Source organism: Callospermophilus lateralis, chromosome 3 (genome assembly GCF_048772815.1).
Source record: "Callospermophilus lateralis isolate mCalLat2 chromosome 3, mCalLat2.hap1, whole genome shotgun sequence".
Classification (NCBI taxonomy): domain Eukaryota; kingdom Metazoa; phylum Chordata; class Mammalia; order Rodentia; family Sciuridae; genus Callospermophilus; species Callospermophilus lateralis.
This window is the reverse complement of record NC_135307.1, coordinates 29134010-29158227: the sequence shown is the minus strand read 5'-3', so window position 1 is coordinate 29158227 and position 24218 is coordinate 29134010. Positions and strand designations below refer to the sequence as shown.

The 24218-nt window shown below is 48.7% G+C and overlaps 1 protein-coding gene across 2 annotated transcripts in view; it reads right to left on the bottom strand.

Annotated features, from left to right (window-relative positions):
• The window catches only part of Ltbp2 (latent transforming growth factor beta binding protein 2), a 105566-nt gene extending 103034 nt beyond the window's left edge, over positions 1-2532 (bottom strand). For both annotated transcript variants that reach the window (XM_077109017.1, XM_077109018.1), the window contains exon 1: positions 2051-2532. In XM_077109017.1, the coding sequence (XP_076965132.1) occupies positions 2051-2532 (482 nt within the window). The remainder of the gene's footprint in view (positions 1-2050) is intronic.
• Positions 2533-24218: the final 21686 nt, after the last annotated feature.

The following is a 24218-nucleotide window of genomic DNA, read 5'->3' as shown; positions in this document are numbered from 1 at the left end:
CCTGTGTTTATCCACCAGCCTTGTGGGGGTGATGATCTCCTTTGCTCACTACATCTTATTTTATGATTTCTAATAGTGCAGCCTCCTACTCCGATCCCACTTCATCTTTCCTCCACTTGCACTTAACTGCCTACAATATAAACTCCTCCATGATCCAGCCCCAATTCTATCTCTGGTCTCAGCTCCCTTGCCTTCTCTACATCAGGTCTGCAGTCCTGCCCTGTGTCCGTGTCCACAGTGAAAATTCTTGTCATTGGGCAGTGCTACATCAGCCACTCTCACTTCCAGACGCCACTCTGGTCATCACTCCTCTTCTTCCTCACCTGCTGTCCATTGAGCCTAGGGACCCAAGTCACAGGGCCTCCTTCTCAGTTCCTCAGCCACACTGTCCCTTTCTTTGCATTTAACATGAAGTTTCCAGTACTCAAAAGCACATTCATCAGCACATATCTGCTCATTTCTTCAACTTGATTTTAAGTAATTGAGTTGCTGTCCCCGCAGGAAAAATTCTTGGGTCTCTGGGCCCTTGCCCCCTTTCCCATGCTCAGCACATGCTCTTATGAAGCATGTATTCACTTGCACAAGTCAGGAAAGGAAAAAACTGAAACACAGCAGGTGCTCCTTAGTACTCATTGAATGATCCTACGTGGGAGGACTTGGCAGCAAAGCGCTTCATTCTCTGCTGGCTTTGGGGAGGGCAACAGGAAGATCATTCACTCATTCAACAGATACTTAGGGAACACCAACTATGTACAGGCACTGGGAACACAGAAATGAAAAAAAAAAAAAAAAAACCCAAGTCCTCACTTCATAGAACTTGCATTAGTGTGGAGGCCAGACCCTGAATACATAAACAGAAATAGAAAGATAATGTGTCAGATGGAATAAGTGCTATGAAGAAACATAAAGCAGGGTGAAGGGAGAGATGGAGTGAAGGCTCCTCTGAGCAGAGATCTGAATGAAACAGAGTGAATTCTGCTGAAATATTGAAGAATGCTCCAGCCAAGAAAAGACATGCAGAACAAAGGCCATGAGGCAGAAGGTCCTCAGGAATAGACTGGGGGTGCAAGCGTCTGTGCTGTTCTCGGGGAATAAACCCAATTGGTAAATCAGGGTCAAGCCAAGAGGGACTGCCAGAATCCTTCCCAGACTTTACTGTGCACTGCCAAAGTCTCCTGTGCCCTTATTACAGAGACACCTGTGCAAGACCTAGAGCCCTGCTGCGCCCCTATGATCCTGGATTGTTGGGAGCGAGAGTTCCTGAGAAGCCTTTTCATGCTAAAATTGGGCCCCTGGAGGGTAGCGGGTAGTACCCAAAGGAAGAAAAAAAAAATCCCATTTGTGGAAGGAGGCTTAGCCCAGCAACATGGTCAAATGGCGCTGACACCTAGATGCACCCGCACACAACAGACCCAATTTTCCACGTACCCACTGTGCCACAGACATTCCGGGGCAGACTTCCTGCCCAAACTGCCCCTAAGCCCATACCTACGCCTACACCCAGCCCTCTGCGTCCCCAGGCCGACCCGTGCCCCAACCCATACACTTGTCTCAGCGCACCGGCTTCGCTGCCAGCCCCCTTCCTGGAGACGCATCATGACCAGGTGCCCTCCACATCCTCCACCTACCCGCGCCCTAAGCCAGCTCTACCTCCCCCTGGCCTCAAGGGCCGGGAGAGCTCACCCAGCTGCCCTCTGCTCCCCGCTGCCTCTCTGATCCCGACTGCGTTGAGTGCGTCTGCTAGAGCGGGTTGGCTGAGGGCTGGAGGAGCGTGGGCGCCTGTGGAGGCGCCTGCAGAAAGATTTAACGTCGTCGAGGTTCGTGTGAATAGGTTTGAAAGGGTGAGGACGGTTGGTCTTTGCCCTAAACTCTTCAGATCCCTGGCGTGGGAACCTTGGGATTGCTTCCCCGCAGTGTTAATGACAGAGGCACAAGGACACGAGTCCAGTGCCGTCTCTTCTTGTCTGCACACCCCTCCACGAATGTGAGCACCGTAGTCCCGACTCCCGCTGTCCCCACTACCCGCCATGCTTCCCTCTCCCGTGCTCACCCCGTGAGCCGCCCTCGCGGTGTAGACCCCGGCCGCTGAGGGGTCCCGAGGCGCGGGAGAGCCGGCGCGGCCCGAGCCCGGGGTGTAGACTGCTGCTGGCCCAGTGGACTGCTTCTCCGGGTCTGCACAGGTGGCTGGACTCGGCGCGGCTGCTGCGCGCGGGGAGGCCTCCTGGCCTCGGTCTCGACGGGCCTCCTGGGGCTCCCCCAGCTGAGCTGGGTCCGCTCCGCCGGCCGCAAGCCCGGGACGGGCGGGTCCTCCTCCCGGAACAGACTGTACACCTTGGCTGCAGCCGCTGAGTGGTGGCTACCCCCGGGGCGCCGCAGCCAATTCGCGTCCCTGCTAGCGGGCTCGTATCTCCCCATGGGGTCCCTCTGGGCATGCCCTATGCCCACCAAGAAAGCCAGAGTAAGCGGCAGGAAGCCACTCCAGGGGTTCCGCATGGCGCGTCCCAGACAGCGGGCGACAGTCGGCGGCCTCATGGCGCCTGGCGGGTGGGCGTCAGGGACAGTGCAGGGTTTTGCAATGGGTGAGCCCGACCTTTCGCAGATTGCTCTCTGGACCCGCCCCGCGGCCCGCTTCTTCACGTCTATGGGTCCCCGAAGCAGTTGACTAGGGTCTGGCTCTCCCCTGAGCTAGGGGTGCGCGGCGCCAGCGGCGGAGACTGCGCGCCCTGAGCCTCAGTCCGCGCTGCTCTGCAGCTGGGCGCGCACCGCCACGGTACCTTCGCGCTCCCTCCCCGGTACTGTGGCCGTCAGAAGGGGAACTGGAGGGGGTTATTTTTGGAAACCTCCCCCTACTTTTTCGTCTCTTTTATCCACGCCATGCCCCCTCCTCGGAGGGACAGCTCGGCCCCCTCATTACCAGCGAGGGAGAGAGGAATTCCAGCAACACCCACTTTGGCACCGGGAAGCGAGCGGGCGGCGAGGGGGATTAACCCGTGAGGAGCTGGGGGCGGCGCGGGGCTGACCAGGGGAGCTGATAGGGCAGATGGCGTCTGCTTGGACAGGAACACCTGAGCCACCTTTCTCCTGCCCTGGGCAAGCTCCAACTGCCCACCTGTTCCGAATTTATCTTCTGCGCCTGACTCCACAGACATACTCCTGGTCTGATGACCAGTGCGACAGCTTCACAAGTCTGAAAGGCTAGGCGAGGTACGGAGACCCCAAACACAACAGGGCCTGGGCCAGAGGCACTGGCGTCTGTCCCCTTCGCCTCCTGCCCTGGCCGCTGGGGGTGCACCCCCCACCACCACCCCTTGTAGGAGACGTCAGGCGCTGGGCAGCAATCAGAAGTTGGCCTCGCTCTGCCGCAGCGGGACACCGAGCCCTGGAAGGACGCCTGGGGCGCGCGCCCCCTGGTGGAGTTGGCCGCGCCCCTAGCAATCCTGGAGTTTGAACTTTGGTCTGCCAGTTGCTTTGGCTCCTTGATCTTAATCCCCCTCCTGTGGTGTCAGGGCAGTGGTGGTGGCTGCTAGAAAAGGTGTCCTCTTTTTCACGGAGGCATAGTCATGGAGCCTCTTGAATAAGGTTACTCAGAAATAGCGTGTGCCAAAGAGGGGAATGAAATCCAGGCGTTCTGCTTTTGGCTCACAATCCACTCCTTGGATACCTACCCCAGCTTCTCATTCCCTCCAAAATTTACTCAAGGGGGACTTGAGGAGTTCCGATTGAGCCTATATACATATTTAGTCTCACATCTTGTGTTGGATGCAAGGGAGACAGGTGTGCAAGTGCCAATTGCCTCCCATCTGAGTACCAGCAAGTAAGCAGCCCACTATTCTCACCTATGCCCCCTGCCTGAAAGCCTAAAGACCTGGGCAAACATGGCTGCCCTGGGTGCATTTTTATGGGGCACTACTTCCTAGGGAGGCAGAGTGAAAAAGTAGTCAGGAGCTATTGGCTTACAGCCTCCCACACTGTCACAGATAATATCTAATGATGGGAAAAAAAAAAAAAAAACTTGTCCTACCTTGGCCTACCAAGGCTCACTCAAGAAGTTCCTTGCTGTGATTTTAGTTCACCTCCTGAGCTGGTACTCATCACATGGCTGCTGCCTGTGCCCTCTCTGCTCTTTAAACAAGCCAAGTTAGTGCCCACTTCCTTCTACCTGGAACCTGTGTCTCCAAGATGTCTTCAATACTTGTCCCTCACCACTTCACTTGCATCTCAGCTCATACCTCTTGAAGTGGCCATCCCTGACCCACCCACCCCCACATCATTTCTCTCTCCCACATCACCCTACGTCATTTTTATTGTTCCACCAACCCATTTAAATGATCTTGTTATTTGTTTACATGTGCAAATGTTTTTTTCATTGTCATTGTTTTCATATTTTATTGGTGCATTATAGTTGTACATAATGGTGGGATTCATTGTTATAAATTCACACGTGCATACAATATAACAATATAATTTGGTCAGCAACTTGTCTTTAAATATTTTTTTAGTTGTCAATGGAGCTTTATTTTATTTATTGATATGAGTTGCTGAGAATTGAAACCAGTGCCTCACACATGCTAGGCAAGCGCTCTGCCACTAAGCCACAACCCCAACCCCAGCAACTCATTTTTTGAATGGACTGAATCTGAAGAGGGACAACCAGGAAACAGCTATGCTTTCTCCATTACTCCCTTTCCCTGCCCTTAAGGACATCTCAGGCAAAGTCCATGGCTTGCCCATCCTTACCAGACACAAGGACCATTTCATTTCTGTAATTAAAACCAACTTTCAGACACTACAGTCTTCTGTTTAAATTAAAATCTCAACTTAATCAATATTACATCCAATTTTATACTTCTTATCTACCCCCCCCCCAGGCCTTGACCTGTAGCAGGGACAGTGGGATGTGGTCTGCCAAAGTTGGGCAAGAGATATTGAAGCAAAAGTAGCAAAGTCTTATGTAGCAGGCTTCCTTTTCATAAGCACAATTGTGGGTTCTTGGGGGACTTCCACCCTGAACTTTCATAGCAGAGCCATCTCTGGACAACCTCTTGAAGATCTCTGCATCCCCTGTCTACCCATGAGATGTTTCAGTCCATGCCAGGCAAAGCAATATTGAGTTGGCCATTCCTTACCCTGCCACAAAGGCCAATCCTGCCAGGCTCCATAGTCACAATTTTCCAGATGGGGGTGCACACAGGCCTCCTTATTTATGTACATCCTCAATTCCGAAAGACATCTTGGGTTCTCCCAAGAACTTTCATGCTATGCTTTTGTACATTGGGATACCAGTAACTGCCAACAACTCACCCAGCATCCATGGAGGGACAGTTATAGGGAGTTGCATTAGTCAGATTTTTGTAACTGTGACAAAATACTTGAGATAACCAACTTAAAAAGAGGGAAGATTTATTTTGGCTCATGGTTTCAGAGTAGTCATGGTTTCATGACCTATTGTTTTGGGTCTAGGGTAAAACAGAACATCATGGTGGACAGTGTATGGTGGAGCAAAGTTGCCCACCTCTTGAAGACTGGGAAGAAAGAGGGGAAAAGGGGTCAGGATCTCAATATCCTCTTCAAGACACACTCCTAGTGACCTAACTTCCTTCCACTAGGCCCCACCCATTAAAGGTTTCACCACCTCTCAATAGCATCACAGCCAGAGACCAAGCCTTCAATACATGAGACTTTGGGGGACGTTTAAGATCAAAACCATGCCAGGCATTGTGTGCACACCTGTAATTACAGCAGCTCAGAAGGCTGAGGCAAGAGGATTGCAGGTCCAAAGCCGGCCTCAGCAACTTAGCAAGGCTCTAAGCAATTTAGCTAGACCCTGTCTCAAAATTAAAAATAAAATGGGCTGGGGTGTGGCTCAGTGGTTAAGTGGTTCAATCCCCAGTACAAAAATAATAATAATACATCCAAACCATAACAGCAGTCTGCCATCCTCTTCTTGCAGACAATCAGTGCCCCCTTCACTAGGTTTGCAGTGAGGAGTACTCCGGAGGAAATCTCAGAGCTGTCTGCCAATACAACTGTTCTCTACCTAGTCACCTCATCCTTTTTATCTGTAGACTAAAAGCAAGGGATGTCATTTGGGAGTTGTTGAACCTGTTCTTTAGTAAGATATCCTGTACATCTCTTCAGAACGTGAGAATAGTTAGCCCTGTTTTTCTAGGCTTTGCTGCTTCTAGGAAGAGTCTTGTTCAAAAACTATAAAATCATTTATTGTCTGACTTCCCAAGCCACGATAATATCTCTAAAGGAATCAATCTCTTGCTCACCACTGCTTCCCCCGAACCTAGACCAGTGCCTGATTCTAATAGATAGCCCACACGTGTGTTCAGTGCATGGCTAATTGAACCAAAGACAGAATGATCTCATTGGATAAGAAGGAATGATGTCAGGAGACCCATTTTGAGAGAGAAAGACTGAGTACCAGGTAGTAGCTACTGGTTCAAGTTCCTGTGCTTGCTGACTTTCGGGATGGCCCTAAAGATTTCCCTGTGTCCTATCCTTGCACTTTAGGATAGATGCCACCTCAATTCCCAGAATGCTCGGTTCTCTCCCTTCACAGTGATAGAACCCTCAGCTCCACCCTGTCCTTCTCTGGCGTGGACATCTCCCCAGCTCTTCAGTTTCAGGCTCCCTACCTCTCCCACTGCCTTCAGAAGTTCTCCTCTTCATCCCTAAATGCTCACCTCGGATCCCCAAGAGCCCTTCAAGGCCAGAAACCTTGGCGTCATCTTCGTCCCTGAGCTATTTTTTCCTCCTGTGTGTCCAAGTCATTATTACTGCTCCGTCTCCTCCGTCTGCATTTCTGGAAGTCTGCCGCCCATTCAGCCTCTCACCGCTGCCTCAGCCAAAACCCTGGCGCAGACACATTTCCCTCCCCACCCGGCGCCCCTCCCACCCCTCGGTGAGTACAAGTGGTCCTTGGAAATTCCCACCCTGTTCTCCTGGGCCCCACAGCCTGGGTCATTTACTCCAAAGCCTGGCATCTGCTGCCCCCATCACAGTGCCATCCTTCTGTCCCCACCTTCCAAGTACTGCCCATGCCTCCCTGTCCCATAGTGTTGGAACCTGAGGAGCAGCTCAACACCCCCTCTCCCATAAACACTTGAGTTTCAGTGGTTTTTTTTGTTTGTTTGTTTGTTGTTTTGGTTTGGTTTTAGTTGCAAAAAAAAATTATAGAGACTAATAGACTAATAGTATGTTTTAAGCACTGTGCTAAGCATGCTGCATAGATTGGCTCATTTAACTAGTCAAAGGCGACATTATGATCTCACGTGTACTAAGGAGAACACCAAGGCTGAGATGGCTATGGGCTTGCCCAAGATGACACAGCCAGCTTGAAGCAGCAGAAGCAGGATACAAATCCAGGTCATTTCCACCTGAGTCCAAGCTTTTAAGACCACACTATCTTGCCTTAACTCTGAGCCCTTCTTACAATTGAAGGGGGACCTTTCTAACTACCTCCACTGCTGTCACCACCAAAGGACCTACAGTGCATATTTCCAGATGCCCTCCACCCTGTCTGCTAGTCTGCACTTTAATTCCCTGGAGAAGTGGGGTGATCAGAACTTACTGCTCCCCTCAATCCTCTTTGCCCAGGAAGAGAAAGGAGGCTTTTTCCAGCACGGCCCACTGACTCACCATGTGTCACTTCCCCACCACTGATGATGCAGAACGCTGCTAAGCCCACTCACCCATCTCTTGGGTCTGAGGAGGGAAATCATGTCAGGAAAGGCCTGCAGAAAGAGTCTCAAGGGATTGATGAAGAGATTCCGGCAGGGTGAGGTTCGCCCAGACGCTGCACCACCCGGGGTATGGCAGTCTACTGGACACGCAGGGTAACCTAATTGCTTTCCCATGTCTTGCTGGACTAATGCTGGCAGTCAGAGAGCTACCAGAACCTGAACTAATTTGGTAAATAAAGACCAAAAACAAGGACTGCATTTCTGTTCTCTTTGTTGAGACCCAGACTCCGGACAGAATTCCAAGAATTTTTTCTTCTTTGGAAGTGACTGGACCTCCAGTCCTGAATTCCTCTCCCCAGGAGAGCTTGTTCCCCTGCTCAGAACAAATAACACATTTTCTGGTTAATCAGGAGTCAGAACCACAAGAGGAAGGGTGATTGGGACTCCAGCTTCCAGATGGGAACAGTTCATGGGCTCAGGAGTCCTTCTGCAGACGCTGGGCAGCTAGGACTCCACACGGTGCAGTTTCAGCGTCCAGTTTTGGAGAATGGAGGTGATACAGGGAGGCCTCAGGTCCCTCCTGTGCAAGGTCTTCAAGGCTCGCAGAGACTGCCAGGACGACTCTGCCTCAGATGTTATTATCTGGCATCTCCCCAGAACTCACAACCAACCTGCCTGGTCTGCCAGTGCCAGTCTTCTCTGGATAAGCAAGATGTGCTGGCTGGGTGGTGGATGCCTACCCAGAGATTGGGCCTATCACGGTGAGTGTTCTGAAAGGGGTCTCCCATACCCCTGTCTTCTATAAATGGAGCTCAGTCTGAGCTTTGCTTGCCTTCTATTTTCTCATCTGAAAATGGAGATAATGATGATCTCTCTTGCTACTTTCTCATTCAGGGCAAATTAGTTAGCCAGTCCCACCATGTGAAGGAGGGACATGTCACTGAAGGAGATCAATGTCTGCTTTTCCGCTCACTGCCACTTAAAATGTACCAGGCATGGTGCTATGAATCTCAGTCACTTTCTCACGAATCCTCATAGTCATCTGAGGAAGGAAGCACTGTTATTTCAGTGTAGCAGACGAGGAAAGTCTCAGGGAGGTAAAATTACTCACCCACAGGCACAATGCCAATGTGTGGCTACATGGGGACTTGCTCTGGATTTGTGGAATTGCAGACACTAAACCACGGGCAGCTTACAGAGGTGGAAAGACCACCTCTGGTGGCCAGAAGTTCTCACACCATTTGTGGTGTGGTGTTGATAGCCTCACAGAGTTGCTGTCACAGTTATCACACCAAGTATACCCCACCTGCCCAGGCCTTTTACCAGCTAAGGATTGACTTTGGGTCGAAGCACAGTGAGTTTCACATGGAATTCTTTTGGGGGGATAGGGGTGCTGGGGATCAAACCCAGGGCCTTGTGGTTGGTAGGCAAGTGCAGTACCACTGCACTACTTCTCCCACCCATGCCAGCCAGCTGAGATTCAGTGAATCTGATTCCCACCCACAGAGAAGGGAGGAAATCAAGTTCACCCTGCATGATATGGTTTGTTTAAGGCTCAATCTCTACCCTCTGTTTTTCTTTGGGGGATGGAAATGGGACATAAAAGGAATGTATATGGATCCCTCTGTGGAGGACAGCCTAATGTCCATTTCACAAGCCCAGAAAGGGTGAAGGCTCTTGCTCAAGGCCACAGAGCTAGGAGTCCATCAGGGATTCATCTAAATAGTCAGAAGTGCTCCAAGTCCACGCTTTTTCCACTACGGCATGCTGCACCCACTCCAGGATGCCTGGGATGATGTAAAATGGGCCACTCTTCAAAATGACTGATTTCATTCTGTCTCCCTTTGTTCCCAGGCTCTGGCACGAGGGTAAGCCGATAGCTGTTATCTCAGACATTATTTCCTACTTACCTGTATAAATTCCCCCAGACTCTGGCTGGAGCAGAATCTTCTAGAATTCCTGGGTACTGAAGCATAACCTCTCCTCCAGCAGAGGCTCTGAAGACCAGCACTGGGAGCTGCTGGAGACGGACGTCCTCCTCTCCATTCCTCCCAGTGTAACTACAGGACTTCATGCGCTCAGTCGGGGTAGGGGAGGAATCACATCCTGCAGAATTCTTCCAAGTCCCCAGGTAGGACAAGTGTACAGCCTTACAGAACTCTGCAGTGGCTGTCACCAAGGGTCTCTTTGCTTCCTGCTGGGACACAGTGACATTCCTCACACCTGAAGGATGAGGTCTCTGTGGGCAGGGAAGAGGAACTTCTGTGGGGTCTTTCCTACAATAAGCCTCCCCAGGGAGGCCTCGGCAGCCTCTCCCACTCTTCATCCTCAGGAGCACAATAGAGGATGATGTCACCATCAATCTAGTCTTTTCCCCCTGCATCACATATCAAGAGCGTGGGCACTCAGTGAGGTGCCCCAATTCTCTCTCTAGAACGCCAAGCCCTAGGGACAGGCTGAGGCCCTGAAAATCCCCAGGAAAGGCCACCTCAGCCAGGCTGAGGAGGGGGAGGGGTGAGCTGCTGCCAGATCCTGAGGGGCCCCAACAGGGCCGCATGACTCATTCCCTGTTTCTGTCCACTCTGGTCTGAGCGCCTTGGCCCAGGGGCCTCTAGGAGGTTGTAACACAGGTTGGCCCCTCGCCCATCGGGGCTCAGCAGACAAAAATTAAAGATCTCACCCCTCAGGAACTCACGCAGACAGCGGAGGCTGCTCTGTGCTCTGCCTCACAGACCAGACCTCAGGCCAGCAGAGGCTGGTGGCCAAGGGAGAAGGGAAAGGCGTCTTTGGCTCCTCCCCCTCCTTTCCACCCCCAATTCAGCCTGGAGTCCTGAGCACCCATCACTCTCTTCTCTCTCCCACTCTGGTCCTGGGCTGAAGGTGGTGATGCCAACCAGTATCTCCTCAGCTCTGCCCCATTCCTGCCCACCTCTGTCTGAAGACAACAGTCAAGGTGAAAGCCTGGCCTTTGATGAGAAATAACTGTCCACACATTTTCTGATAGCACAGTCCTGATCAGATCAATCTCCTCTCCCACAACCTTCAAGGACTCCCCACTACTTCAAGACCCAACTTCCTACAAACCTGACATAAACCTTATCCCATACCCCTCCCCTCCATGCATTCTAAAACACCCCAATTGCCCAGAACTCCCCGGTTCCCTCTCTCCTAGACCCTCACCCAAATACTTTGGCTCACATCCTTTCCTTCACCTAGAATGTTCTTCACCACCACTGCCTATCATTTAACTTCCATCTCAAAGGCCTCTTCCTCCAAAAAGACTTCTTAGATTCCTCCCTCCATCTGGAAATCTTGCTGCCTCTACTGAACCCCTGTGACTCTCAGCATACCTCACTCTGCCCTGCATGACCAGTCTGCAGCCCTTGGTCCTAGAATAGTGGGAAGAACCTGGGGCTTTGTGGTTCTAGTCTCAGCACAATCATTTGTGGTTTAAGTTAAGTGACTCTTTGAGCCAGTTTCCTCACCAATAAAAGAGAGATCAAATAAATGTCTTTCTACACAGAATACCTAGAAAAAACAACTGTATTTGCCAATAACAACAGTCCAGACTATATGCAATTGGACCAGGGATGAGCTCCCTGGCCCAAGAGCAACCTTTTTTTTCTTTTCTTTTCTTTTTTTCTTCTTCTTTTTTTTTTTTTTCAACATACTAGAGATTGAACTCAGCTCTATCACTACACCCCCAGCCCCTTTTATCTTTTGAGACAGGGTTTTGCTAAGTTGCTGAGGCTAGTCTCAAACTTGCAATCCTCCGGCTTCAGCCTCCAGAGTTGCTGGGACTATCGGTATGTGTCAGCTAAGGGCAACTCTTTCTTCATCAGGTGACTTAAGACTTCTGTGGTCTGGCCAGGCATGGTGGCACATGGCCTGTAATCTCAGTGGCTCCTGAGGCTGAGACAGGAGGATTACAGGTTCAAAGCCAGTCTCAGCAAAAGTGAGACACTAAGCAACTCAGTGAAATCCTGTCTCTAAATAAAATATTAAAAGAGGTTGGGGATGTGGCTTAGAGGTTAAACACCCCTGAGTTCAATCCTGGTACCAAAAAAAAAAAAAAAGACTTCTGTGCCTGACTTGAATACAAATACCCTTGAGTGTTGGACGAATCAGATACTATCTGAAAATTTGAACTAGGAAACACTGCTTTGAAAGCCAGGGCCTAGAATTAAAACAGAATAGGCACATTTCTGTGCCCTAGAGCTCACAGTCTTATGGGTTCATATAACTACACAATAATAAAGCCAAAGAAGTGAAGTGATTTCCCCAGGGTTATACAACTAGTCAGTAACACAGAGAGGGCTATAACTCAGATCTTTGGACTTGGCTTTGGCTCAGGGTTTGGTCCTTGCTACAGTCACAGAAGGCACACTGCCCTGAGCTGATTGACTGAAGAAGGCTGGAGAGCCATCGTGCCCCACATTTACCTACGTAGAGCACTTGGGCAGCTTTGGAGAAAGCGGCTCTTCTACTCAAAGCAGTAAAAGCTAAAGTCAGATCACAGCAAAGACAGACCCTGGTTCCAGTCCTGCATCTCTACCCTGTGTGTCTACATGATCATGCCCCTTCCCTCCCTGGGCCTCAGTTTCTCTTCTACACAAAGAAAGGATTTTACAGAATGAATTCAAATTCCCTGTCAACACTAAGATTTGATTTGAGGAGCAGACAGACCAGGATTAGATGTGGATCCAAGAACTGCAGGGTCCAGAGAGTGCATGCTAGAGGGGAACCCCCTGAGAGACCAGCCAGTCCATTCCTCCAATTTACAGTGGAGGAAGCTGAGGCCCAAAGAGGGAGAGATACTTGTCCAAGGTCACATGACTGATGATTGGCAGCACTCAGCACTGGAATCAGGGTCTCCTGACTCCCAAGCCTTTCAACTCTTTCTCTTTGAGTCTCACAGAAAGCTGGAAGCTATTTGGCCATCTGGGCTAGGGAAACCAAAAGTCACTGCTCATGTCAGAATGGGGCCTTGGGGCCTGGGAACATCTCTCATGGGGAGTGGAAGTGCCAAAGCTGCTGGGAAGAGGCCATGGTTGGGGACCCAGGAGGACATCCCAGAGATAAGCTGTCAGCATCTCCCCTCTTCTACTTGGCAAGAAGAAACAGGGAAGTGTCCATGATGACAGAGGGACCACCCCCACTTCTGGCTGCATCGTTGCTCTATGGAGCATCCATGCACATACACTAACCACCCTCACCTAACTGTTGGAACCTGCCACCTGCAGTCTCAGTCTGTAGATGTGTGTGGTTCCCTTAACCATACTACTTGTGGTGGCTTGGAATTGCTCACACAGTCTGAGATGCCCCTAAGTGCCCACCTCTAATGCTCAGCCTATTTGACTGGGATCATGATACCCTCCCATTCCAAGAATATTTTCTTGAGCACCTAATAAGTGTCAGGCACTGTGTTAAGCACTGGAACATCCTCATGCCTGTGTAATGGTGAGTGTGTTAACAGGAGATTTTATTGTTGTTGTTGCATTTACTTTATTTTTCTTTTGAGGTGGTTGGAAATGAACACAGATGGCAGCTTTTTTAAAGGGAAGGTTTCCCTGAGATAGTGGAATCTAGCCTGGCCAGTAGGTATTTGAATTTAGCCTTATATGTAGATTGGTACCAATTTATGAATTGTATGCATTCATGCTATTAATTAATGGAAATAATATAATGGCAATTACATTTTTTCATTTAACTTTTCTGCTCTATTTTCTTATGAGAAAACATCTTGAGCTTTGAAGTAAGAAGCATTCCCCTCATGTCCAATAGAAATAAAATGTGAGGAACAGGTGTAATTTTAACTTCCCTAGTATTTTTTTATTAAAAAAAAAAAAGGTTTATTTTGGCTCCTAGTTTTGGAGATTACAATTCCTTATCAGTTGACGCCTTATCACTCTAGAAGAGACAGCACATCATGGGAGAAGCATATGGTGGAACAAACCTTTCACTCATGGCCAGACAGCAAGTGAGAGAGAGAGAGAAAGGAAAGAATGAAGGTTTTTCAATCCCCTATGAAGGCACACCTCCAAGATTCAAAGCCCTCCTTCTAGACACAACTTCTTTTTAAAATTTTTGTTCTAATTAGTTATTCATGACAATAGAATGCATTTTGACACATTATACATAAATGGAGTACAACTTCTCATTCTTCTGGTTGAAAAAGTTTCACTCATACATTGCTGGTGAGACTGCAAATTGGTGCAGCCACTCTGGAAAGCAGTATGGAGATTCCTCAGAAAACTTGGAATGGAACCACCATTTGACCCAGTTATCCCACTCCTCTGTTTATACCCAAAGGACTTAAAAATCAGTATACTACAGGGACACAGCCATACCGATGTTTATAGCAGCTCAATTCACAATAGCTAAACTATGGAACCAACCCTAGGTGCCCTTCAACAGATGAATGGATAAAGAAAATGTGGTGCATATACACAACGAACTATATTACTCAACCATAAAGAATGAATTTATGGCATTTGCTGGTAAATGAATGGAAGGGGAGAATGTTGTGCTAAGTGAAATAAGCCAATCCCAAAGAACTAAAGGCCAAATGTTTTTTCAGATATTCAGATGCTAACTCACAATAAGAGATCAGGGGGCTAGGGAAGAATAGAGGTACTTTGCATTAGACAGGGGGAGTGAAGGGAGGAAAGGGGCTAGGAAGGGTAATAGAATGAATTGGACATTATTACTGTGTGTGCATATATGATTATACTACCAGTGTAATCTTACATCAGGTTCAACAGGAGATTTAACACAGTCTTTCAGGCTCCTGAAAAATGCCTAACCATGCTGGAGAGGGTTGATTAGGAAGCATTTCTAAGAATCTGAAATCCTGAAGGCTAAGGAGGAGCTCACCATGTACTGAAAGGGCCATGCCAAGGAGGAGGCAGTGCATATGTGAAGCCTGAACTTTTGGGGGATTTATAAGCAGCTCATGTGGCTGGTATTCAATTAGAAAATGGGGGCAATGGAAGAGGAGGAGGCTGAAGGGGGAAGCTAGAGTCAATTTATAAAGCAATTCTCTGAGGACCGTAGCCATCAGCTGTGCCTGGAGTGGACAAACTATCCATCTGGAATTCTTGAACTGATGTTTTCTGGTCCATAGCAAGGAGCAACTTACCCAGAGAACAGCAATATATCCTTAATCTCCAACAACCCACCCAAAGCCACCCCAATAAACATGAGTCAACATAAAGCCAGTGAGCTTTGCCAGGCCTAAAGCATGACCCCCTCCCCACCCAGTACTGCTCCTACACAGTCTGTCTCCCCACATAACTCCTTTCCCATAGAAGCTATAGAACTGCTGGGTCAGCCTTCTGCTGTCATGCCCACTCAACCAAACTGTATCCCCTCCTCCTGAAACTTCTCCCAGATTCCCACACTTCTCTAAGCCATGTCTGAATTCCCCATTCCTTTTGTCCCTTGGTTCCTCTTGAGACACAGCCTCAGTCAGGCTCCTGTCCCTCACTCTTCCTCTTGCTTGGCTTCAGGTTCCTCCCTGATCCCACAAGCTCATGTTAAAGTTGCATCATGCCTGGGTGTCACGATATACATCTCCAAGCCTCTGACTCCCCCACCTCCACTGCAGCCTCCCTCCCAGCTCTGCTATGTAGGTAGATAAGCCAAGTGCTCTTGACACCAAAATGGTAGCAGGGGAGTACCTAGTGCATTTCGGCCATAATTTATCGAGCACCCCTTCGGCAGGCATCAGTATCATCAAGAAGGTAGCAGAGGACAGCTCCTGTCCTTAGGAGCTAGCAGTATGGGAAAAGCAATGACACATATCATGGATGTGCTGGGACTGAGACAGGATCAGGGTATAATGTGAGTCCAAGTTCACAGGGTATAATGTGAGTCCTGAATAGGAGAATGGGATGTTTGGTCAGAGAAGACTCTAGAGAAGTCACCCTCTGAGCTGGGCAAGACTCAGCCAGGAGAAAGTGGAAAGGATGGTGAGGAGGAAGCACAGAAATTACCAGAAACAGATTCAAAAAATGACAACATACAAGGCCTTACCCCATCTCCTTTCACATTGGGGTTCCTGATCAGAGAAATTTTGCTGTATTTCAATGATATGGTACCCAACATGGGTAGGCTGGGGAAATGGGTAACTCATTGTAATGCTATTGGGTGCATACAGAGATGTTTGAACAGCTGTTGGGGGGGGCGGTCACTGAGATATATACTCCTATGAGACAGGGCTGTGACCTACACAAGACTTCTCACAACTGGGAGTCATAAAAACATTCATCCAATTTTCACATGCCATAGAACTGGAGGAATAAATGATAAAACTAGATGGTAGAAGCAAGATGTAAATTAATCTAGATAAACTGAGAATTAGTAGAGATAAGTTTTTTAAAAGTCTTGCATGTTGGTCCAAAAAAAAAAAAAGTCAGTAATTAATTTAAGAATGCTTTGATAGCAGTTCATGTGAAATGACCTGAATTTTTTTTCTTTTGGTAGGGGAGATAATTAAAAAGGCAAAGCCCAGTTAGCCACTGGGTTCAAGAATAAACTAAGAGAATGCTACCTTCCAAAATATCTTGTGCCATCTTGGCTAAAATCCAGGTCTGAGAACAAAGACGGCAATGGTGTACTACCAGATATTAGAATACAATGAAGCTTTGCACTTAATTCTGCTGCCAAGTTTTAAATAGAATAGTACAATCCTGAAGCCTGTGTAGGGAAATGTAGCCTGAATGAAGATAAATATAGAAGGAGCAGCTGAGAGACTGGAGAAGAGAAATGTTGGTCCTCTGGCAATCTTCATGTATTTGCAGGAAGATTGGACACAAAGGGATTGAGCTTATTCTTTGTTTCCATCACTCATAGAAACTGCTGTAACAAAAAAACCCTTAGAGCTGGAGCTGGAGCTCAGTGGTAGAGCACTTGACTACTATGGTCAGGGCCCCAGTTTCCATCTCCAGCAGTGAAAATAGAACAAAATATAAACCCAAACAATAAGTTTGTTCTTATTCATGCCAAGTAAGGGGACAGGAGGGATCTGATCCGCACAGTCTCTCAGGGATCTAGAATTCTTTCATTATGGTCCTCCAATATTTTACCCCCTAGAAGTGAAAGGTGGGGCCTCTACAGACCTTCAGAATCAAAAGAGATCTTAAGGGCATGGAACCCACAGTCTTTCCACTTCTCGCGCAACTCCATTCTCCCGACAACCATCTACTATTGTTCCCAACTAACAGACTGTTCCAGTTTGGCCTACCCTGGTCTTTCCTTCCATGTGCCCCAAGCCCAAAGGAATCACAGGGCCCATCAGGCTTACAAATTACTGTTCCCACTTCCACACCAAATGTCACTGGCCGGCTAGAAATAGTGGTTTTCAAATATTTTAGCTCTAGTTCACAGTAGGAAGTATATCTTACAACCTGACTTAATACGTATGAACATAGATTAGTTGAAGCAACTTAGTCCTGTTTCATGTGATACAGTTCATGTTGTCTATTACATCTTTTTGTTTGGCATTTTAGTGTTGGCTATGACTCTCTCCAGTAAATTCACAACCCACAAATGTATTTTGATGCTCACAAAGTAAATGGCAACCCAGATAAGGATCAGAATAACTCAGGACAAACCCAGAGGGCAAAGCCTGAAAAAGCAACATGGATGGTTGATTTGTGTGCTCCAGAAGAAGGTCTTGAAACCCCTCAAGCCAGAGAACAAGGAGGCAAAGAACAATTTCATCTGGTCTTGTGCCTATCCGTTTGTCAGTTTGATGTAGAGGACAGTGTGTGGTATTATTCATGCTGAGATCCGCGTGAAGTAGAGTGGACTAAAACTACAAGGGAAAAGATTTCAGTTCAACACAGGATTGGTAGGCGAGCATATGTGAGCAGCCAGGGCAACAAGAGATTTTACACATTAAAAAAAGCATTTTAATATGCTAAGTGAAGTTAGCCAATCCCTAAAAAACAAATGCCGAATGTCTTCTCTGATATAAGGGGGGTGATTCAAAAGGGGATAGGGAGGAAGAGCATGAGAAGAAGACTACCACTAAATAGGGAAGAGAGGTGGGAGGGAAAAAGAGGGAGAAGGGGAGTTGCACGGAAGATGGAAGGAGAACCTCATCGTTATACAGAATATATTTATGATGTTGTGATGAGAAAAAGAAAAAAAAGTGTGTCACATTAAATTGGATAGAGAGAAATGATGGGAGGGGAGGGGAGGAGTAGGAAGGGCAGCAGAATATTATGATTGCTGTATGTATATAGGTGACTCTATGACCAGTGTGATTCTGCAATCTGTACAATCAGAAAAATGAGAAATTATACCCCAATGATTCAAATGTATGAATTGCCAAGATCATTGTAATATCATGAGTAGCTAATTAAAAAAAAAAAAAGCATTTTAAAAGGCTCGTGTGACATTTGTTCTTGTTCAAAGTAAGGGGAAGGCAGTTGATGTTAAAAACGGTTAAATTCTCATCAATGTTTTACTGTTTTCCCAGAAGTTAGGAAGGGCCAGATGGCTTCTATGAGCCCCAGGATCTCATGACCACTGCAGCTCACACCCACAAAACGTGCCTGTGAACTTTCACTCTGGCTCCATGTTGGCTGAAGAAGATCCAAACAGAAAATCACCCCACTTCCAGATCCCAGAGAGAGAGAGAGAGCCAGGCTAGGAACAGCCAGAGAGATGGAGAGGGAGAGATTGAGAGGAGGGACCCAAAGAGGGGGTGCAGGCGAGGGGAAGAGGCTGCATGCCAAGTGTTGTAGACTGGGTGGGAAGTGCAGGCCGGGCAGGTTGATGGGAAGGAGCTGCACAAGCCGAGCTGTGAGCTCAGCGTTGGGCATGAGGCAGGCCTGGCTCCTGTCATACCTGCACTAATGAGCTGGAAGCAGACAGAAACAGCCCAGCGTGTGAAGGCCAGCAAAGGGAGGGTCCTCCTCACACCAGCTGGACAGGAGAGGATGGAGCTGGGTGGAAGTAGGGCCTGACCCCTCCCCACACCCTGCATTCTCAAGCTAGAGGCTGAAACTTCCAGAAGAAAGGTCTGGGAGGTGAGGACTGATCAGATGAGGCTGAAATAAGACCTCCTGGGGGGAAGGGGATTAGAAAGATGCCAAGGGACCATAGTACAGGAGGAGAGAGACCAGGGGCTGCAGAGGAACCCTGCCAGCCCCAGGGAGGAAAGAGGCCCGGGGAGGGTTGTCAGCTACAGAAGCAGGCTGTGAGGAGAGAATCTGAACAGAGGCAAAGGCTGTGCATAATAAGGGCAGGCAGAATGGATGGATCCTCCAGCCCTGCTGGGGCAGAGCAATGGCCACAAGTATTTACAGACTGAAAACACCAAAGATCGCAGGATTTGCCTGAGTCTAGGAGACCAATCTGGACCTGACGGAAGAAGGACCCTCCTTCAGGTGGGAAGGAGGTATGAGTCTGGTGTCTTTCACAGTGACTGTCTTGAGATCCTGGAGGGAAAATCACTTTGGAAACCCCAGGAACAACTCAGACCACTGCCCCCCACCACAGCCAGGAACTGAACACACCCCAGATGGAGATCTGGGACTGTCTTTTGTGCATATATGAGGAAAATCACCCCAGCAGGTGATTTTTCCTCTTCAAGGCCAAAAATCCAGGAATTCAAGAGAGGCATTTAGAGCTAAAATTGTAGGGGAGCTGATTCTGCCTCCCAACCCAGAGTGGGACCAGGGCAGTGGGATAAATATTTATGGCGCATTCCCATTAACCTTTCACATGCACAGTGACCCCTCCCAGTGGCTTCCATATAGATCATTACCCGCACCCTATTTCTTGTATGTGAAGTTTCTACCAGAAATAGAACCTGTGGATCTAGTCTGACCTGACTGGGAGGCCTCTGGGTGGGCTGTATGTTAGAATCTAGGCTGGGACCAGAGCACAGAAAACCTAGGCAGGACTGGATGTGTGTGTCCGGGGGTACTGCAGTTCATTCACCTGTAACCTGAAGAGACTGAGTCCTCTCTGCAACCAGTGGTTTTCATTGGTTATAGCTCAGGCTGTGGTTTCTATGGAAACAGTCCAAGGCAACTATAAGGACAGTAGGCAAGGGCACCACCCTCTAGCCTGTGACAACCATGTGCTTTGTCTGTCTTCCGAGCATCCTTCCAAGAAAGGGAAGGGTCATGAAGGTTTTCAGGGGGTGGAAAATAAAAATGAGGGCTGGGGATGTGGCTCAAGCGGTAGCACGCTCACCTGGCATGCGCAGGACGCTGGGTTCGATCCTCAGCACCACATTAAAAAAATAAAATAAATAAAGATGTTGTGTCCACTGAAAACTAAAAAATAAATATTAAAAAATTCTCTCTCTCTCTCTCTCTCTCTCTCTCTAAAAAAAGAAAAGAAAAGAAAAATGGATTTGCAGATAGATTGTGAGAAAAGTTTGGAAAGGGAGGCTGAGACACAAATGAATGGGGAGGTACATCAGCTCTGGCTGTGATATAGAGAAGCTGACTCTGGCAAACTAAGCAGGGAAAAAAAAAAAAAAAGAACTGATTGGAAAGATGCAGGGTACTAAAGGAGGTGCTCAGCAACCTGACCTGGGAAAGCCAGAGGCCAGGGCACCTCTGGGGTTCTGGGTAGCAGGAACTCATTAGGCTGTAAATGAAGTTAGTAGTGACTCCGACTCAGATCCAAATTCCCCAGGAAAGAGTCTGATGGAACTAGGGTCTGGCATCCACCCTTTGGGAATAAAGAGTGGGAAAGTCCTGGGACTGGCAGCCCCACTTGGAATGTGTGGAATTGGGGAGGTGGAGCTCCAAAGAGAACTGTTTCTGTTCCCTGAAGAAGGTGAAGGAGTGCTGGGCATATGCACACAACAGATGTTCCCTACACATGGGATGTCGATTAAAAGAGGAGGGAGATGAGTGGGGTGAGGTATGGGAATTTCCAGGACACTCCAGAATCCACCATGGGGCCAAGGCTCTTGCTCCAACCCTGGATTGCATCTCTTACTCCCGCTATAAAAACAAGCTCAGAAAAAGAACTCTGTTTTTGTTCATGACAGCTTGATAGAATTGTCTCCTTAGCTTCCAGTCATGCTCAGCTCCTGCTAGAATAATTACCACCCACCTGTTCTCCATGCAAGAATTCACAGCCAGTGGACACACATCTGGCCTGTAAAAAGACATGCTTGGAAGTCTCCCAGACTTCTTGGAACAGGCTGGGGACAACCCAGGGTCAGCCACTGATTTGAAAGCAAGGAAACAGCTGGTCTGAGAGCCGTGGTCACTGTGGCCAGAGTAGCCGCCCACTCCTCCCCTGCGAAACAACTCAGTGGACATAAGACAGGTGAACCCTGAGATAAGCAAAGCCCCTGAGACTCAGAGGAGGTCTGAACAGTAGGCCCTGACTTCCTCCCCTAGCACATGGCAGTCCTCCCCATCCCCATCTACTTCTCCTGGGGGTGGTAGAAGCTACCAGCCTGCCTTTCTTGCCTTTCTTTTTCGCTCCATTACCATCCATACCACTCCCTTTTAAGCACCCTGGAAGTTAAGAGAAGGCCAGGTAGAGTTTTAATGGGGACAGAAATATTTTGATGGTGAAAGCAACTGCATCCAAGTTTTAAGGATGTGAATGAACTGGAAAGGGCCTGAGAGAGCCTCTGGGGTTTCCATTTTTTTTTTTTTTAAGCAGCAAAACCCTTTGTGCGGTGTTTCTGCATTCAACACGTATTTATTGAATGCCTGCTGTAGGCCAGGAGCTATGCTAGCAGACATGGAACATGCAATCCAGGCCTGACCCCTGCCCTCTCAGCTGACACTGTAGGGAGGGAGACAGCTGGGAAGCCAGTAATTGAGTAAGAAGTTCAATAAAGAGATTTAATTGAAGTAGAGCCAGGAGCACAGCTAGGTGCAGATGCAGCTAGGTGGCCTGGTATAGATTTGGGGAGTGGGGTGGGAACGAAAATCCCAAAGAGTGACATTTGGGCTTAGATCTGAAGAATACATAAGAAACAAGAAAAGAAATAGGACAATGAGTGGGACAAGCTATAGTAGGAAGAAAATCCCCAGTAGCACTTGTGTTGGAGGAAACCACAGAAGGTAAAGTTTGCAGGGAGGCTGGGGGCTAAGGCGGAGGGCCACCAGGATCAGACCACCAGGGCCTCAGGGCCCAGATCATGGGTGTGAACAGGAACCCAGAGAGCTGCTATGGCTGAGAAGGGGCCTGTTCCTGACACTTCCCCCACCACCAGGAGGAATCTTGGCAGAAACACAGGCTTCACAGAACACAGCTTGACAACCACTGTTCCAACACTACTGGCCATTTTCAGATGAGAAGACTGTGACAGGCCCGTCATCTGCCCCAGTGACCTCTCTATCAACTCTGAGCAGCTCACCAGTCTCCCTGGGAAAGCGATGCAGGGACAGGCTCCCAGGGCATTTCATGCAGACAGCCTCAAGAGCCGTCCACGGTTCTGGCATGAGGGAGAGGGGAGAGACCCCATGGATGAGATGATGTCCCTTTCCTGAACTGGGGGCCCTCAGTCTTCCCTGCTCTGTTGGGAGAATCCTGACCCCTCAGCCTGTCCCCAGCTCTCATCCAAGGCATAGGCAGGCTGTCAGCCAGGACACCAGACCCACTCCAGCTCCAGCCTCAACATTCCTCTCCACCCAGGGGTCAGGGGCAAGTGGTGGGTATTTTCCCAAGCCCTGGGGAATGGCAGCGCCTCCTGATATCTACAGCCACTACCCGTCTATAGGGCAGCTACAGGGGCAGACAGGCCAGAGAGCAGAAGAGTCAGTTGGCCCTCTTAGCAGGGGTGTAAGGCCAAGGGGCCTGGAAGGAGGGCCTGGAGTATAACAAGGACTTCAGCCTCAGGAAGCGGAAGTGGAAAGCTAGTGAGGGAGAAGGGAAAATGGCTGACAAGGCACGAGTCTGAGCTGAGACTGCTTCTGCCCCAAGAAGAGGCTCGAATTTGTCTTGCCCCATCCCAGGCTGGTCCTCTTCTAACTAACCCCAGGTCTGGCCTCTCTAGGCCCCCATTGGCCTGTCTGCAGCTCCTGGGACAAAGCCACAGGCAGCCACCAGCTTGCAGGCAGCATCTTCAGGGCCCCAGAGGAGATAGACAGGCACAGCAGGCACCTGCGCAGCCCTGGAAGTGCCAAAGGCCAAGTAGGCCAGTCTGGCGGGAAGGTCCCAGAGATCAAGGAGAACACAGCGGCAGCTACCAGATTGGAGGAGCTGCTGGGAGAGAAGACTCATGAGTTCTGGGAGTTTCGTCCACCAAGGTGACCCAAGGCACCACAGCCTTCTTTATTCCCACCTTTCCTTTCTGCACTCATTGGACACACCATTCTGAGAGCACAGAGCACCTACCATCCCCCCTCAGGGAAAGCAGGTATAGAGGAATAAGGGAGCAGGTGCCCGAAGGCTCAAATAAAGTCTAGCTCCTCCTCTGTCTAGCTGTGTGACTTCAGCAAAGATCTCAACCTCTTAAATTCTGCTTCCCCTTCTGTAAAAAAATGGAATGGGTCAGAGCTTCAGTTGGCCCCTATATCCACAGGCTTGGCACGCTCGGATTCAACCAACCACAGATTGGAAATATTTTTAAAAATTGCATCTGGCTGAGTGTGGTTGTGCACCCCAGTGACTCTGGAGCCTGATGCAGGAAGATTGTAAGTTCAAGGCCAGCCTCAGCAACTTAACGAGGCCTGTCCAAAATAAAAAGGACTGGGGATGTAGCTCATTGGCACACCTAGGTTTGGCGCACCTGGTTCAAGAAGCACTCAGTACCAAAAAAATGTTTCATCAGTACTGAACATGTACAGACTTTTCTATTTGTCATTATTCCCTGAACAATATAATATAGCAACTATTTTGAGTTTTTACTTGTGTTAACTATTATAAGTAATCTAGAAATGAGTTCAAGTTTACAGGAGGATGTGCATATGTTATATGCAAATACTAAGCCATCTGATATAAGGGACCTGAACACTCCTGGGGTTTGGTATCTGTGGAAGCTCCTAGAACAATCCCCTGCAGATACAGAAGGACCACTATACTTCTTAGGGATGTAAAAACAGTTGGATGAGAAAATGAAGTTCTTATTCGGTTTTCCGCGGATGCTAGGACTGGGACAAGGGGGCGTAAAGTGGGGAAATGGGAAAGTAATGGGGGACCTTGGAATTTTCACAATGGGGTGCTTGACATGTGGGAGAGCTTCCAACAACTTCAAATCTTCTCTCCAAGTTAGAGGCTGGGCTAGATCGTAGGAGACAAGAGCCTGCAGTAGAGAGAGTCGCTCTCTATTAAAAAGAAAAAGGAGAGAGGAAGTCAAATTTCACTAGGTGTGTCAGCCAAGAGCCTGGGCAGACAGCCTCTCCTCCAGAGGAAGGACTGGTGCTCCCCAGCCCTCTGGCAGCCACTTAGCTGCTGTTTTCCTCATTAATTGTGGCTGTAGCCAGGCCTGTTCCAGGCTCTTTGCACTGCTGATAAGGGACAGAAGCAATTCCATCTCAAAACAGACAGCATCACCTGTTCTCAGCATCATCTACCAATTGAATC